The 18,122-nt window shown below is 44.7% G+C and overlaps 1 protein-coding gene across 4 annotated transcripts in view; it reads left to right on the top strand.

Annotated features, from left to right (window-relative positions):
• Positions 1 to 18,122, top strand: part of ash2l (ash2 like, histone lysine methyltransferase complex subunit) — a 47,377-nt gene that overhangs the window by 15,274 nt on the left and 13,981 nt on the right. For 2 of the 4 annotated variants that reach the window (XM_041209736.1, XM_041209740.1), the window contains exons 5-10: positions 1,313 to 1,407; positions 4,627 to 4,722; positions 7,272 to 7,367; positions 11,684 to 11,759; positions 14,177 to 14,194; positions 15,524 to 15,586. In XM_041209736.1, the coding sequence (XP_041065670.1) occupies positions 1,313 to 1,407; positions 4,627 to 4,722; positions 7,272 to 7,367; positions 11,684 to 11,759; positions 14,177 to 14,194; positions 15,524 to 15,586 (444 nt within the window). The remainder of the gene's footprint in view (positions 1 to 1,312; positions 1,408 to 4,626; positions 4,723 to 7,271; positions 7,368 to 11,683; positions 11,760 to 14,176; positions 14,195 to 15,523; positions 15,587 to 18,122) is intronic. The other 2 variants (XM_041209737.1, XM_041209739.1) reach the window with 2 other exon arrangements.

Below are 18,122 nucleotides of genomic sequence, written 5' to 3'. Positions count from 1 at the left end.
TATTTTTCTTTTTGGAGGGGATAACTGAGATTGATTCCAGCACCAGCCCTCCAGACATAAGCTAACAGCAGGGATGGGGTTTGCTGTTGGGCCCAGGAATGGGTACACAAGCTGAGGAATCAATCTGCCAGTGATCCAAATGACAGTACTGTAACATGTTGCAGACACCAGAAACCTGAAATCAAAAGCTAGAATGCTGGAAATGCTCAGGCAGCTTCTGTGAAGAGAGAGAGAGAGTTCTGATGAAGGGACATCATTGGCCTGAAACATGAGCTCTGTTTGTCACCAGAGATGCTGCCTGACCTGAGAATTTCCAGCATTTTCTGTTTTTAATTCGATCAAATGTGTTCTTCTTAAAGGATGAGCTGGAGATGGGTTTGGATGAGAAATAGATGCCAATGGTTGGTCACATCTGAAGGTCTCTGGTGGGGCAGGTGTGGGATTTTTAAAAATTGTTTCATGGGATGCGGGCGTCGCTGGCAAGGCCAACATTTGTTGCCCATCCCAAATTGCCTTTGAACTGAGTGGCTTGCTTGGGCAGTTAGGAGTCGGCCACATTTCTGTGTCTGGAGTCACATGTAGGCCAGACCAGGCAAGGACAACAGATTTTCTTCCATACCCAAACCAGATGGGTTTTTTTTTTACAACAATTAATGATTGATTTGATCATTGACAGTTTCATGGTCACCATTGTTGAGACCAGCTTTATATTCCAGATTTTGTGAACTGAATTCAAATTCCATCAGCTGATGTGGTGGGATTTGAACCCAGGTCTTCAGAACATTAGCCTGGGCTCTGGATGACTAGTCCAGCAACATTGCCACTGCATCGCCACCTCCCTGAGGAGGAGGGTCAAAACAGCAAGGTGATGTACATGACTTTGTAGAATGTGTGACACAGAAAACCTATTAACAGTAAAGCTCTCATCCACCCTGGCTCTCATTTCAGAGTGGACATACTGAGAGAGTGCTGCGCTCTCAGAGGCACCATCTTTTGGAGAAGACATTGCACCGAGGGCCCATCAGCCCTGTTCGGTGGACATAAAAGATCCCACTTGGAAGAAGAGCAGGAGGCGCTCCTCAGTGTCCTGACCAATATTTATCCCTCAGCCAACATGACTGAAACTGATCATCTGGTCATTATCACATTGGAGTTTGTGGCATCTTGCAGTGCGCAAAGGGGCTGCTGTACTTGCTGCATTAGCATAGTGACTACAGATTAAATGTACTTCTTCATTGGTGGAAAGTGATTTGGCAGATCTTGTGGTTGGGAAAGGCACAGTAAAAATGCAAGTGTTTGTCTTCCTTTGCAGATTTGAAGGAAATGTGCCTGACAGGCCTTGCGAATCTGACCTGGCGTTCTCGGACTCAGGATGAACATCCCAAAACCATGTTTTCAAAGGATAAGGTACGATGGGCAAAGGCTTGAAGGCCAAACAGCTGCAGAGAGAGTTGATCCTGAATATACAATTCGAGGAGCTAAATGGCTTGCTCCTCTTTGTGTGTCCAGCCCAGAAGCATTTACCCATTCCTGCCCTAAGTGTGTTGCCCATGCAGTGCCAGTGGGCAAAACCGACCTGGCAATGGCCCAGGATCTAAATCATAGAGCAGTTGTTGAGCTATTGAAATTTGCCAGACTCTTGGTCAACTTTCCAGCTTTCAGATAAGGAGCATAGCCAGGCAGCCTGCTTGATTGGCACCCCATCCCCCACCTGAAATACTCACTCCCTTCACCACCGATGCACAGTAGCAGCAGTTTGTACCACCTATAAGATACACTGCAGGAACTCACCAAGGCTCCTTCGATGGCACCTTCCAAACCCATGACCTCTGCCACCTAGAAGGACAAGGGATGGGAACAACACCACCACCTGGAATTTCCCTTCCAAGTCACTCAACATCTTGACTTGGAAATATATCACCGTTCCTTCACTGTCGCTGGGTTAAAATCTTGGAACTCCCTAACAGCACTGTGGGTGTACTTACACCACATGGACTGCAGCGGTTCAAGAAGGTGGCTGGCTCATCACTGCCTTCTCAAGGGGCAATTAGGGATGGGGAGTAAATGCTGGCTGAGCCAGCGACATTTGCATCCCATGAAAGAATTTTTAAAAATCGGAAATTCTTCTGCAATAGTTCTAAAAGGAAGTCTTGGAGATCCAATGTCATCCATTGTCCCTTCACTCCCTCCATTCAACCGGCTACTGATTTCATTCCAGAACTTTGTCGATCAAATGGGAAGCCTGCATTGCTTAGGCTGTATCTCGAGGCACTTGTGTTATCTCTCAGGTGTCCTAGCAACAGAACTATTGTCCAGCATTACAGACTCGTGTTTGATTCTGTTTAGAATGAGAAGCTGATGAAGCTTAAGGCATTGCAGATTCTTTGAGCAATTGGATCTTCACAAGTAGCATTGGGCAACTTTAGGAATTTCACAGGGGCTGTTTGTGCAAAGGTTCCCCCATCCCCATCAGTATTCCTTGTTTTGAAGCAACTGGTTTCCCGCTGCAATTCCGCCCAAGCGGCTGTTCTTCATTCCAGAGTCTAGACAGTGAGTGTCAGCTGGCTGCTCAGTGAGGTGAGGTATCACAGTGGAGCCACTGCTGACGCTTGTGCTTTTTCGTTTTCTGGGCTGTGATGGGGTTGCAAGGGCTGTTGTACAATAAATGTTGATCCAGAGTGGGGCATGGAGCTAATGTCTCACTGAGATCAGATGTAAAACCCTGACTGTGGATTGGCTGCAGTAATTTGTCTCAGTACTGAGCAAGGATTGAGTCTGGGACACTCGCTGTCTGAGTGCAGCAGGTGACAGGAACCTTTCTGGCCTGTGACTGGCCAGTAAAGTCCTCTTGTAACTTGTATCCTTGGTCATTTTTGAATACTGTCTCTTGTAGGCCAATATTTTCATTGAAAATATCAAAGGCCAATGCCTGAAAATGCTGCAGAAACACCTATAGCGCCACAAATAATATCTGCCAGAGAGAAAAGGGAAACCACTTGCAGTCAGCTGGGGCTGGGAGGGGGAAGCTTCTCAAAATATTTGGTGTTCAAGAAATGGTGACACAGAGATTTGAAGCAGTTCTTGTTGTGACTCTCTTGCTGGTGGTGTTGTCCCTGAAGAGACCCTCCATCACCCAACCTCAGAATAGTAGCTTTGGCTATCCAAGTTCCTGCAGCATCAACAGCTTGCATTCGCACAGCATGTTTAATGCACCTAATTGAGCCTCAGGAGGAGCCGCATAGGAGATAGGTTGTATGGAGAAATCTTAAAATTAGGAGAGAGAGAGAGAGAGGTGGGTAGGTTTAGAGAGGGATTTCCAGAGCTTGGGGCGAGGTAGCTGAATGCACAACAGCCAGTGACGGAGTAGTTAAAATTGGGGATGCACAAGAGGCTAGAATTGGAGGAATGCAGAGATCTCGGAGGAATCTAAGGCTGGAGGAAATTGCAGAGGTAGGAACGGGCAAGGCCATGCGATGCCTTAGAGCCTAAAATTTTTATTTGCCCCAGGATTAACTGAATTGTTCGAAGCTTGATTCGTAAAGCAGAATGTGAGGACAGAAAACTAATTGTGGGATCAGTCCACAAACTGCCTCCCTCCTCTTTCCACACGCCCACCTCCCCTCCACAACCCCAGGGTTCAGGGGTTCAAATGATTTTAAAGTAGCAATATCTAAAAACAATTACTGCATGAAAATGGTCGCTGGGTCAAAATCCTGGAACTCCCTCCCTTACAGCGCGGTGGTGTACCTACATCACATGGCCTGCAGCGGTTCAAGAAGGCAGCTCACCACCACCTACTCAGGGGCAACTAGGGATGGGCAATAAATGCTGGCCCAGCCAGTGAAACCCATATCCCATGAATTAATTAAAAAACGGTCACCTTTCACTTAAGAGGCTGATGGGGTTGGGGAGGAGAAGGGGTGTGTGCAGAACCTGCTCCTGACCCACTCTTCCAGACCTGCCATCATGACACGTGTACTCTCACAAAGCAAGGAGGGGAAACGGTGGTGCACTTGGTCATATCGCTGGACTAGGAATCCAGAGCCCCAGTCTCATGCTCTGAGGGCACAGGTTCGAATCTGGAACTTTAATTCAATTCATAAATCTGAAATATAAAGCCACTATCAGTAATGGTGACCACGAAACTCTCATCAACGGTCGTAAAATCCATCTGGTTCACTAATGTCCTTCGGGAAAGGAAGTCTGCCGTCCTTACCTGGTCTGGCCTACATGTGACTCTAGACCCACAGCAGTGTGGTTGACTCTTGGCTGTCGTTTGAAATAACCTAGCAAGCCACTCTGCTCAAGGGCTATTAGGAACGGGCAGTAAGTGCCGTCCTTGCCAGTGACACCCGCAACACATGAAAGAGTAAAAAAAACCTGCAGCTGCACCTTATGGCCATGTGAAGCCTTGCCCCCTTAGACAGAGACTGTGAGACACAGTGTCTGACAAGGGAGGAGAGGTGAGTTGAATTGCCAGTGACATAATGAATCCTTGATTCTGCTTGGGTCTTGAAATGTAATGTTCAGCGTTTGGTTTTTATTTCTCGCCTGTTGTCTGATGAGCGGTACGAGGTTTCAGTTTGACCCCACATTCTTGCATCTTGCCCTGTTGTTTATCTGCAGGATATTATACCTTTCATTGACAAATACTGGGAATGTTTGACTACCCGACAGCGACCTAGCAAAATCACTTGGCCAAACAACATTGTGAAGACGATGGTGAGTGTACTCCCCATGGGAATGGGATCAAAATTGCTGCCGTGGCTTGTCTTTTTCCTGTGTTTCACATATATCAGGTAATTGACCTGCTTTGCGATAAAGATTAAGGGTGGAATTTTAGGCCGGCAGGATTTGACGGTCTTGCTGAAGTCAGAGCCCTAAGTAACATTTCTGAACTTGGCACAATAATGGGTCGTTCCTGAGATCCCAGTTGTGCTGACTCTTGATTATTTCTAGTGTTATTTCCATTGAGTTGTGGTGCTGCCCAGCAGGTCAGTTTTGTCCTCCTGAGCTTTGTGCCACATAGAGATGGCCCAGGACACTTGTCAGCAAAGCATTCCCATCCACAAGATTGTGGGCTCACGTCCCAAGAGACAGGAACCCAAAACTGAAGTCTGACACTCCAGCGCCGTACTGAGATTGTGCTGCGCTGTAAACTGAGGCTCCTTCTGCTCTCTGGGAAAAGGATCCCGTGGCACTACTTTGAGGAAGAGGAGGGGATTTCTCCCCGTTTCCTGGTTAATATTTTTCCCTCATCGAGACAAACAGATTATCTGGTCATTATCACACTCGTTTGGAGCTATCTACTTGTGTGACCTCACGTGCACTGTCCACCCTCTTTCCCCACCTCAGCAATGGTGTGTGCTGGGTGAGGCCAAGAAATACGTCTCTTGGATCCTCTGGATGTGAATGTAGTTTCCCACTAATAGCACACTGAGATTGGTGGAACAGAAAGTGGACAAAAGCTGTGTTTTCCTGCATCCCAATATGAAGACTAACCTTGACTGGAGAGCAACAAAGGACAGGTGTGGTGAAAGGATTGAGTGAGAATGTGATGCTTTCACAAATGAATGATTAACTCTTTTTGTGAGATGAACAGACAAGTGTTGATGTTCACCCTCCCAGCTTGGGTAGTAACCTGGTAGAACTCCTTACCTACTGATGAATGAGCAGGTTTTGTAACTTGCTCTGGGCCTGCGAATGAAGGTGTAAATTTATGCTACCGCCTTTGCGATGTGTGCTGTCAGGGGTTTGCATTCCCCATCTGAACTGGGTTCTAATCTTCATTCAACACTTGATGTGCTTTTGCCCACATATACTAAGAGTTAGCTGCACTTCAGCTGCCCAACATTGCAGTTCACAAGAGGGATATGAGTCTGCCTTTCAGCTGTCATAATACTGAGTGGAGCTGGATCACTATCTTAATCTTTCATATCTCTGCTGGAGTGACAACATAAGGTTAGATGGCTTACTCAGTTTGGGCTCAGATAGCATCTTGGCACGCTTGATGGCTTAAGTGACATAAGTACACATGTAGCTTCATTGTTTGTACCGTACCCAACGTTGCTGAGTTTGTCTGTACCTAAACGAACATACGAATGAGGAGCAGGAGTAGGCCATTCGGCCCCTTGAGTCTGCTTCGCCATTCAATGAGATCATGACTGCCCTGACTCAACTCCACGTTCTACCTACCCCTGATACACTTTGACTTCTTTGTTAGTCAAGAATCTATCTACCTCTGCCTTAAAAATATTCAACGACCCTGCCTCCAACACTCTGAGGGAAAGGGTTCCAAGGACTCACAACCCTTTCAGAGAAAAAAATCTTCATCTCCATCTTAGTTGAGAGACCCCTTATTTTTAAATTGTGTTCCCCAGTTCGAGTCTCTCCTACAAGGAGAAATATCCCTTCAGCACCCATCCTGTCAAGTCCCCTCAGGATCTTGTATGTTTTCATTAGATCACCCCTCATTCATCTAAACTCCAATGGATACCCCAATCCAGCCTGACCAACCTTTCCTCTTAAGATAACACACCCTCACGCACCCCCCCAACAACCCCCCCAACCATCCCAGGTATCAGTCGAGTGAGCCTTGTATGAATTGCTTCTAACGCATTTATATCCTTTTTTAAATGAGGAGACCAAAACTACACCATGACAGAGGTGCGTCTGTCTGCCCGCCTGTATCACTGCCCTGTGCATACACACAGCCAGCCTTGGTTCCCAGAGCAGCAGTAGCTTGAATTTGTCTAACCCCTTTCATGTCGTAACATGTTGCAAGATGCTTCACAGCAGCAGAATCAGACAAAAAAATGACATCGAGCCAAAGAAGGAGACATGAAGAGGGGTGACCAGAAACATGATCAGAATGTCTTTGAGGAGGAAGAATTTATTTAAGAAATTGCTGATGTTGAAGGCGCTGCTGCCATTGGTGGAGTGAAGGAACTAGGGGATGCACCAAGTGTATCTCATTGCTGATTTCTCCCTTGTGCTCAGCATTGGAACTTGTTAAACTTTACCCCTTGTGGTGATTAGCACAGTCTTCAAAGAATGCACTTCATCATCACCTGGGTTCTTACCATCTGGGGTGAAGAGCCACACTGAATAACCAGTATCTGAGAAGCAGAACAAAAACCGTTGGCATGTTTGAAGGCAGGTGTTGTGAGGGGGTATGAAAAGTTTTTATTTGCGTTGTTCACCATTCACTTGTTGCATTTGGGATAAATTGTGGAACCTGTAACCGATTTTGGATGTCCCTGAAATTTCAGACCAAAGAGCGGGATGTGTTCCTGGTGAAGGAGAACCCAGATCCTGGTAGCAAGGACCCACAGGAAGAGTACCCTAAGTTTGGGCTGCTAGACCAGGTAAGAGCCCTGTTCCAAGTAAGGAGATGAGAGGTGCAATTGCATGCCAGCAAAGTGAAGACATCATCAAAGCGGTGCCAGTCATCAGAGCCAAGTCTGTGCACTCAACAACAAACCATTGGCTTGATAAAACTGTGTCTCTGCTTAGTTCAGCTACTCCATTTTGCATTGGCTTTTAAACTTTTTAACCTGAGACAATGTAAAATAGCTTCCTTGCCTGAAACATTGTTGATGGATTTCTAGTGGCATCCAGCGCAGCAAAGCATATTCATGTGGCAGAAAATGAGATTCGCTGGATGGATTTCTGGAATGAGAGGGTTCTCCTTTAAGGAGAAATTGAGTAGAAAGGGACCTGGATTGTCTGGAGTTTGGGAGATTGAGAGGCAATCTGATTGAAACATATAAAATTCTTCAAGGGTTTGACAGGGTGGATACTGAGCAGCTGCTTACCCGAGCAAGGAAGGGATCTCGACGGATGTGTCAGGGTACCAGAATGAGGGATAAAAGCAAAATACTGTAGATGCTGGAAATCTGAAACAAAAACAGAAAATGCTGGGAAAACTCAGCAGGTTGGACAGCATCTGTGGAGAGAAAAATAGAGTTAACGTTTCAAGCCGTATGACTTCTTCAGAGTTCTGAAGAAAAGTTACACAGACTCTCCACAGATGCTGTCAGACCTGCTGAGCTTTGCCTGTATTTTCTGTTTTTGCCTCAGAATAAGGATTGGCCATTTCACACACAGACAATGAGGAATTTCTTCGCTAAGAGAGTTTCAGATCTTTGGAATTCTCTCCCCCAGAGAGCTGTGGATACGCCAATGTTGGGCGCATTAAAGACAGATCAGTTGATTTTTGGTGCTTCAGTGGGATTGAGGGGTATGGAGATCGGGTGGAAAGATGGAATTCATGTACAAGTTCAGCGAGATCTTATTGAACGGCGGTGCAGTTTCAAGGGGCCGCATGAACTACTTCTGTTACTTGTGTGCTGTGAAATTTGGTGCTGTGCAGCAGTTGTAAGACAATGGGAGGTTTTCGTTGGGTATCAAGTTTATGGGATCAGCTTGCAACATGAAATTATTTCTTTAAACATGAGCAAGGTTAAAAAAAACTGAATAGATTGTATTCATATTCAAACTCTCCACGTTGTTTTCATGTTTTGTCCTTGACAGGTGCTTTGTGGGTTTTTTTAAAAAGTTGATGAATAGATAAGCATCCCCTATGTTGCTGCCCCCTTCAGCTGAGAGATCTGTGACACAAGAACAATACCTTCCAATGTTCACCATGTTCAATGCAGAGAATAATTAATAAGCTCAAGGGAGTATATTTTAGTTAGTCCCCTGCTTTTTCAAATGAGTGCAGTTCTGAAGTATAACTGACTTCAATGTTACTGCACTGCTTCATAACTAAGTTGCTTTAAATATTGCAACAATGTAGTTGATTCTTTTCTATGTCACAAAGCATTGGAGTATTAAACATAAAAGGTAATGGAGGGATGGTGGAGTAAGAGGAGAAATGCAGGAGTAAGTGTGCAAATATTTTCTTTGTGAGCAGTTGCTTTACAGAGCAGTCTTTGCATATTTGGATTCCATTCCCTCTTCATCAATTCTAAGCTTCTCTGTGGTCACTGTCTCAGGCTAATCCAGACCATTCTGCTGTCTGAATTGACCAGGAAGTGAGCTTCTGACCCCTCACCCCCTATCTCAAAGACTGTCTATGTAATATTGCCCCACTCTGCCCCACCTCAGCTTATCGGCTGCCGAAGCCCTCTCCCCATGCTTGTTTACCTCCAGTTTTGACTATTCCAGTGCTCTCTTGGCTGGCCTCCCATCTTCGACATTCCATAAAATTAACATCACCCAAAACTATTGTGCCCATATCCAAAGGTGCACTAAGTCCCACTCATCCATCACCCTGGTGCTTGCTGACCGACACTGACTGCCATTTGGTACGATCACTGAGAGACCGTAAACTTTCAAACAAATTTGAAATCCCCATTATCTACTGAAACAATAAAGCTACAAGATTCAAGGTTTAAAATGCAGATAGATTTTACCAGACAAGAAGCAAGTGAAGCCAACACTATGAAATAAACAGTCTTAAGGTGAATACACTCCTTATACCTTACATCGAAAAGCAGAATATAACACAATCACATTTACAGAAAATGCTGGAAAATCTCAGGCCTGGCAGCACCTGTGGAGAGAGAAACAGTTAACATTTTGAGTCGAGCCCTTTCAGCTCTGAAGAAGGTTCATACGGACTCAAAACGTTAACTATTTCTCTCTCCACAGATACTGCTAGACCTGCTGAGCTTTTCCAACATTTTTTGTTTTTGTTTCAGATTTCCAGCATCATTTTGCTTTTCTGGACTAAAACTTTCAAGTGAACCTTCACTTCCTTATGATGCTCACCCTGGCCAAAAAAGCCTTTGGATCCTTATCAGATTCTTGAAGGTTATCCACTTCCCTGGGACCAAACCCATGTGTCACAGCACTCAGTATGTCTTAGCATTCCTGCTATTCTTTGAGGTTTGACTTTACTTAGGGTCCTTCCACAAGCCTCCAGCTCAACGACCCTGCACTGCTTCCTCAGAACCTCATGATTGTGGACCCTCCAGCACAAGCCTGGGCTTCACTGCGTAGTGACTCCACCTCAGAAATACTTGTGATTTCTGACGGCCCTTTTCCTTCTCTCCAGCTGCTTTTCAGCCCTGAGCAGACTGTCTATCTCAGTCTGCCAACTGAACTGAGGGCTCACACCCACTAACTTGGTGGCTTTCAGCTCCAGCCCCAAAGACCTTCTGGTGACAAGCCATGTATAATTTCACTGAATTACAGCCAAGGCTCCACCCTGAATCGCTCACGCCTAAGGCAAGAGAGGCTAGTTGAGACGTCCATTGGATATTTACATTAATTCACCTTCAGCTTTGAAACCAAACCTCTTGACCCTGAAGCCTGCATTAATAATTCATCTTTCTGATTAAGGCAGGACAATACAGCTCAGACACCCTGTCTCTAGTTGTCCAGCTGTTTAATAGCTGCCCCTCTTCTATTCAGACCTTATTAATAAACACATTACCTTGATCTGTAATTAACCCAGGCATGTTTGTTTTGAATTAAGGTTAAGGTTGTTAATTTCTTAACCACGCTTTTCCATTTATCTTATTTAAATGGAGAGAAACTTCAGAATGCTTCAGTGCAGAGGGATCTGAGTATCCTTTTGCATGAATCGTTGAAAGCTAGTATTCAGGTGCAGCAGGTAATAAGGAAGGCAAATGGAATGTTGGCATTTATTGCTAAAGGAATAGAGTATAAAATAAGTAAGTGTTATTGCAACTGTTTAAGGCATTGGTGAGCCCACACTTGGAATACTGTGCACAGTTTTGGTCCTCTTAGTTGAGGAAGGATGCAGTTGCATTGGAGGCAGTTCAGAGGAGGTTCACTAGATTGATTCCAGAGATGCGAGGCTTGTCTTAAGAGGAGAGATTGAGCAGTTTAGCCTATACTTGCTCTAAAGAGTCAAGTTTGGAAGGATGAGAGGAGATCTAATTGAGGTATATAAGATGCTAAAAGGGATAAACAAAGTAGACATGGAGCGGATGTTTCCCCAATGTGGGACATTCTAGAACAAAGGGCCATAGTTTTAGGCTAAGAAATAGTAGATGAGGAGGAATTACTTTTCCCAAAGGGTTGTGAATCTGTGGAATTCTGTGAATCTGTAGGACTCTAAATAAATTTAAGGAGGAGATAGACAGATTTTTAATTAGTAACGGGTTGAAAGGTTATGGGGAGAGGGCGGGAAATTGGAGCTGACGCCGAAATGAGATCAGCCATGATCGTGTTGAATGGTGGTGTAGGCTTGAGGGGCTGAATTGCCTGCTCCTGCTCCTAGTTCTTATGTTCTTACCTAATATTTTACACTTTAATTCAGACAACCAAAAGTTTTACCTCTAAAATATTAATATAAACCATGAAACTAGATGATTGTGACACAGTCCACCAACAACTCAATTTTAAAATTCTCTTCCTTGTGTTCAAATTCCTCTGTGGCATCGCCTCTCACATCTTCCAACCTTTAAAACACTATAAAAACTCTGCATCCTCCACTAACTTTCACGGCAGGATTAAAAATATGTCAATTGAAATGGTGATGTGCTTTAAATAGTTTAAAAGAGAGCGTTGAGGTCTGCTATCGAATGTTATAGTTCCAAAGGAGGTTATTCAGCATGTCGTGCTTATGCCAGCACAGCTGGATATCTGAACTCTGTGGTGTGTGATGCTTACTGAAACTGCCTTGCTGCTTGAAACTCTCTTGTAGGATCTTTCTAACATTGGTCCGGCCTACGACACACAGAAACAAGGCGGCTCCTTGACCCCAGGAAGCAACCTCAATGGTATGTTGATGACTTCAGTACTGAGCTGCTCACAATTTGAGTTTCGAGTGAATCATTGGCGTGAATGTATCTTTTGGCTTTGTCATGTTCATTTGGATTTGTCCACCAGTTTGTTACGCTGTGACAAATCTTCAACTAACCTCTCAATGCGCATGACTTTTTAAAAGAGATTTGTAAATAAAATACAGTTAACTAGACAGAGGAACGTGTAAAACTCATGGGATGCTGAATTATTTGCATTAAATATGTAATTGGTAGTAACCTTATTTGTGCTCAGTTGTAGGGAAAGCCATTTTTTTTAGAAGCATTAATTTTGAATCCATCAATAGAAGCCGCCAATCATATGGACCCCTATGTATTGGCAAGGTTTGCTATTCTGATTATTCACAAGTTGAATCTCCAATTATCTGCAAGTGTTTGTCCCACTCCAGGCAGGAACCTGTTGACCTAATGAATGCAGGGGCAAAGCTAATGAAAATTAACTTTAAAAAAAGACCATTTTAAAAAGGTATTGATAGCGTGCAGTAAGTAAGCAAGGCACAAGTCAGGTGTGTGATGGAATACTCCCCATTTGCCTGGATGAGTGCAGCTGCCACAACTCTCAAGAAGCTTGACACACCACCCTGGACAAAGCAGCCCGCTTGATTGGCACCGTATCCAAAATCATTCACTCCCTCCACCACTGATGCACAGCAGCAGCAGTGCGTACCATCTACAAGATGCGCTGCAGGAATTCAGCAAGGCTCCTTAGACAGCACCTTCCGAACTCACAACCAATACCATCTAGAAGGACAAGGGCAGCAGATAGCTGGGAACACCACCACCTGGAAGTTCCCCTCCAAGTCATTCACCATCCTGACTTGGAAATATATCACCGTTCCTTCACTGCCGTTGGATCAAAATCCTGGAACTCCCTCCCTAACAGCACTGTGGGTGTACCTACACCACATGGACTGCAGCGGTTCAATAAGGCAGCTCACCACCACCTTCTCAAGTGCAACTAGGGATGAGCAATAAATTTTGGCCCAGCCAGCGAAGCCCACACCCTGTGAATGAATAAGAAAAAGTGTGCTTAATGCCTTCATAAGATTCTGTATTTTTATGAAGAAAAATGCCCTCAAATGGATCAACTGGCAGGAGCGGGTGAGATTGTCACCTTTTAGTGTTCAGGCCCTGTGTGAGAAAGTGGAGCTCCTGATACCTGTCATTCACTGTCAGATACCCAATGCCAGGCATCTAGTAGCAGCCTGAGAAATGAGCATTGATTGGAGCAGTATCCCTGGGTGTGCAAAGTGTTAGAGAAGGTAGCCAGTGTATACTCTGTCAAGCTCCTTGCTGATTCATTCACCATACGATCAGGTGGTTTTTGAGCATTTTTTTTCAGAGTAGATGTTTTGAAAGTCAATAGTTGACTCCTCCTGCTCGATGAAGCCAGTCCACTGCCTTTACCTTTTTCATTCCAGGATATAAAATGGCAAAAGCCCAAGTTCCCTGCCTTCCAGTTCAGTCCTATTAGATGAAATTTTTCTTTCCTACTGTGCCTCAATCATCATGCAAGAATAGGTTATTTCCTGGCAGTTGTTTCCAAGAAAAAAACATAGTGAGTTGGGAACACGATTCACTGGAAAAAGGACCAAGTTCTGTTCCATTTCTTCTGTCATCTTAGTTGTCAGAATGCAATGACCAGGAACTTAGCATCTGTTCATGTCAATCAATCTCTATCAATTAATCAACACCAGAGGCAAGGAAAACCCCCACTGCCGAAAAGTTTGGGGAATCATTGGTCCAAAGTTACCTGTTGCTTTCAAGCTTACCCAGTCTGCTTTTAAAAGTCCAGTTTCTGCGTGGCATTGAGTCTTTGAAGTGCTTTCCATTGATACTGAAGTGCAGAATAGTTGAGAAAATTTTGCCACTTGTGTATTTATTTGGACATTGCTGAAATGAAAGTATCTTTCCATCTGTTATGCCCCCAGAAATGTTGCAGTGCAGCCAGCCTTGGCCATTGATGCAGCAGTCAAGTGATAAAAGATCACTGCTTCAGCTAGCTCTCTAAGAGCCCTGTGACGTGTTTGGCTGTCTGCACTACTTGGGTGGGGTTTGAGGTAGCTATCTGCCTGCTGAGCTCAAAGTGGGCCACCCTTAACTGCTGCAGGTACCTTCTCCACTCAGAGTTGGAAGATGCAGAGGGAAGGCGGGCGGGTGGGTTGCTTGGGTCTCCTGCTACGCTTGTGAGCAGCAGGAAGTTCAGTGGGAGCACTGGGCGGTGCTGTCCACTGGTACAGGAGCATTCTGCTTGTGAAACATTGAGTGTAGAAAATGAGTTTTGTGATCAAAAAAGCGCTAATGCATAAGAGTTCATAGTCGGTGCATGTGTTGTCCTCAGACTATACAAATGCATGCTTTGACCTCTCTTCCAGGTGGACCTTCATTTGCAGGTGAAAGTTTGTGTCTTAAGAAATGCTGTAACTTAAGTATTTGTACCTGGCTTAAAACGCTTGATGTTTAGCGATTTGCAGTGTATTTTTTTGAAAATACCTTTGCTATTTTTCTCCTCTGATCTGAACTTGTGCAGGGGGGGAGAAGTGCTTCTTATATTATGCGTTAAGACAAGCACAGGCAGGAGCCTATGATTAAATGCTGCATGGACTGCTTGCACGTGATGCGAAGCAAGCCACATTTACCTGTTTGGAATTTTAAATTAGGGCAACATTTCATGACCAAAAATTTTAAAATGGGTGTGAAGGTAATGGTCAAGTTTCTGTTCCAGCACGCTTTTGAGACTTGCACAGTTCAAATCAGACGAGCCAGTTCAACTGGAGTTTTGAGTGGGTGGTGCTGGTGATGGAAATGTTCTTGTCTTTGCCACCTTGAGCTTTAGGTAGCGAGCATTCTGAAAGCTGCACACTCGAGAGCATTAAAAATATAAGTTGCACCCAGTTGTTGTCACAGGGAGGGGAGGTTGGATTGTCTGTGATGTTGATCACAGTACAGCTGCAATGAGTAGCATAGCCCAGGTGAGTTAACGCAAAGTAGGTCCAATTCCGGCACTGGTGCCACCTTTTAAATGCATTGGATTTCAAACTGTCTACTTCTGTGTGCAACATCCTTCCTCCCTTGGTTGACTGCATTCTAGTTACTCTCTTGATTATTATTTCTGCTTTCTCCCTTCCCCAGCAAAAGTTGCTTCTTTCTCGTGTCTGTCCGTTGAGTGGCTAAGTGGGGTATGGAACTGCGATGTTCCTTCCCCCAGGTTGGGCTGAGTGCAAGGGGGCAGTGTGATGACTGCAATTGGGCATTAGCACCCTTCAGCAGAAAGCATAGAGAATCCGCCACAGCTGGGTTTTCGTTCCTGACCTCAACTTAAAAAAAAGTCTAAACATTGGACAAGATCGGGGTGCCAACTTGGCACTGGCACCCTCTGGTCAAAGCTGCCAATTTTGCCCATGTAAGCTTTCAAGTGAGGCATAGTCTCCCAAGTTGGTACTGGAGGACAGCCAGCATTGTCGACATTATTCCTTGGTGTCGTGGAGCAGGCACCAGTGTGCTGGTGTCGAGGCTCGCAACCCCCATTGTGGTCGCTGGGTGGAGCTCTTGCTATTTCCTCACGCAGAGCCTGTGCTGAAGCGTTGGTCTCATGTAAGAGAAGCAGTCCCACTTGAAGCCGGCAAGTCCTTGGGTATTTAGGGCACTGGCTGGGTGCTGCTGCTAACTGAACACAACAGGCTCACAAGTGAGAATCGTGGCTTCACCATTTGTGTTTGCAGGGCGTCTCAGTGGTGCGGCATGCAGTGACGGGACTGGGGGTCGGGCCCGTGACTCCACGCAAGGTGAGTTAACAATATCCGCTGGAACTGCCTGGGGATAGGTGGGCGGTTGGGGTGGCTGGGAATGGCAGGGGGAGTGGACGGATTATGCATTATGTTTCAGGTATTCGCCCTGCCCTCGGCATTTCTAAACGTAGCTGAAATTGGAGGGGACAGTATTGTCTGCTGCACAGCGTCATGGATAAAGATTAACAAAAGAGCTTGAGCTGATGAGTTTGAACTAAGTTAGAGTTAATCCTTATTCCTAAACTACTTCCAAATTGAGAAGAATTTGTCCACCGTCTCTAACCCTTGATTTGGGCTGGAAACTGGAATTGTCAGACTGATGGGAGGAGATAGTCCATTGCGGGTGAGGGAGTCGTGTAGATGGCTTCAACCCTGTGTCAAACCCATGCTACGTTTGTTTTGACTTTCATCCATAACTAGTCTTCTGGGTTGAGCAAAAAATGATAGAACGTTTCTGTAACTTGGTACATCTATTTGAAAGCACCCTCCTTCAGTCTCTTTTCCATCTGCAGCTGCAGGAGGTGCAATTTCGTACATCTGTAGTCTTGTCCTTAACATTGTTGCTGCACAGGGTGTTATGTACAGTATATGTTCATGTAAGATGGCCTTTGGGTGAACTCGAGCGTGTTTTTGTCAACATTTTTGTGTGGAATAATTGTTCTGCCATTTGTCTTCCACATGTACACCTGTAAAATTGTGCTTGATACCAAGGGTGATGCATAGTTAATTCCACATGACAGTTCATGTAAAAGTTGGTGTCAAGTTAAGATCTCACCCTGTCTCTTTCAGTGCTTGTCTGTCTTTATCAAAGAGGGAGGAATGTAACTGATGTGTAATTAAGGGTACTTTTGTCAGAAGGGTTTGTAGGAAGTAAATAAATGCTGGCCCAGCCAGCGAAGCCCACATCCTGTGAATGAATAAAGAAGGAAGTGCAGAAGCTGGATTGTAATACATTTTCAATGCAAAACAACACCCTTCTGTTCTTCTGTTTGCTGAGCAGTAAATTATTGATGCCTAAATTAACCAAGTTAGCTGAATTTAATGTAAATAAAATGAGTTAATGAAATGGAACTAACGGTTTGTTCTCAATCTGATAATGCAGCATTTATGTACAGCTGGTGCTTGTAGATATCTGTCTTAGGAAACAAGCACTAGAAAAATGTTCACCTGGGGAGGGAATTGCTTTGAAGAATTTGACTCTCAGTCTACAATCTCCCCATTGTGGTCTAGCGAAGACAGACCTGAATATTTTCAGGCTTTTTTTAAAGTAACTCTTCAAACATCCTTTACGAAACAAATGCATTGGAAATGCTGGCAGTGGGAAGTGATGAGGAGGCATTTGGAGTGAAGAACAATTGTTGATTGTATTCTGTGTTCGTTTTATCCTTAAACTGAGCTGTGCACAGCTTGAACTGGGGGATAATTTTTGCTTCCCCTACCCCATCCGAGATTCACTGCTCTTCCTGTACTCCCTAACTCCTGCTCTCCATTTTCTTTCCTGTTCATGTTTTCATGTTTAGCCATACTCTTCACCTTAGTCATATGTCCTTGGACACAAGGCCACTTCTTTATATCCTTCAACAGCTGCATTCTCTCCCCCTTTCTGCCCTCTTTTCCTTTTGTCCCTGTTTGGGAAAAACACTTTGCTCCCAAGTCATCTAGAATAACATGTCAGCATTATCCCATCTTTTTTTCCCTTAAATGTATTTTCAAACTCCAAACTGGCTAGCTTTCAGCCCACAGTGTTGTGTCTGGATCCATCACTCCACTCGACATCTCTCCATCCCTCCTTTGCCTTTATTCCCATCTAAAACCTTACTCTCTCCTATGCCAGTCGTTCCCTCAAGTTTGAGAATCGCATATTTGAATAGACCTGGCATTCAGTGGTTTAGCCGTCCATCAGTAGATCTTGCTAAACTTCATCAAACTCTGCCAGACTCCCATCCACTACTCTATCCCATTGATCCTGGATTCTAATCTTCATTATCAACCGCTTCCTTAACCCCTTCACCTACAAGTCTGAGGAGCATGTGGATAATTTATCACTAATATTGAGAATATCTGTCTGATGTTTGGCTGAACGATCCCCCCACTCTTCCACCCCTATTCCAACAATTGTATCCTCTAAGGCTACGTCTGTGTCTTACTTCTCTGTTATCTCCCCCTCACATTCTCTTTCAGTTCATTGTGCCAGTGGAAACCTATGTCCTGTTCCCTTAACTTCAGCTTCCACTGAACTGCAGACAGCTCATTTCCCTCCCTGGGGCCCACATTAGCTGATTTGTGAATGGTTCCTTCGCTTCAGGCACTATCCCACTCTGTCATGACCACCTCTTCAAAAGAAACTCCCTCAACCTGTCTGGTCTTGAAAGCGATCACTCCATATCTAACTACTCTTGTCTCTTCAACGTCACATCCCATATCCTACAACTTGATGTTTGAATCTCTCCAATTGCATTTCCACCTCTATGACAGCACTGAAACTATCCCAGCCACAAGTCACAGATGGCATTCTCTGCTTGAGCTTCTCAGC

This window comes from Carcharodon carcharias, chromosome 17 (assembly GCF_017639515.1).
Source record: "Carcharodon carcharias isolate sCarCar2 chromosome 17, sCarCar2.pri, whole genome shotgun sequence".
Taxonomy (NCBI): domain Eukaryota; kingdom Metazoa; phylum Chordata; class Chondrichthyes; order Lamniformes; family Lamnidae; genus Carcharodon; species Carcharodon carcharias.
This window is presented reverse-complemented; position numbering and strand designations above follow the sequence as displayed.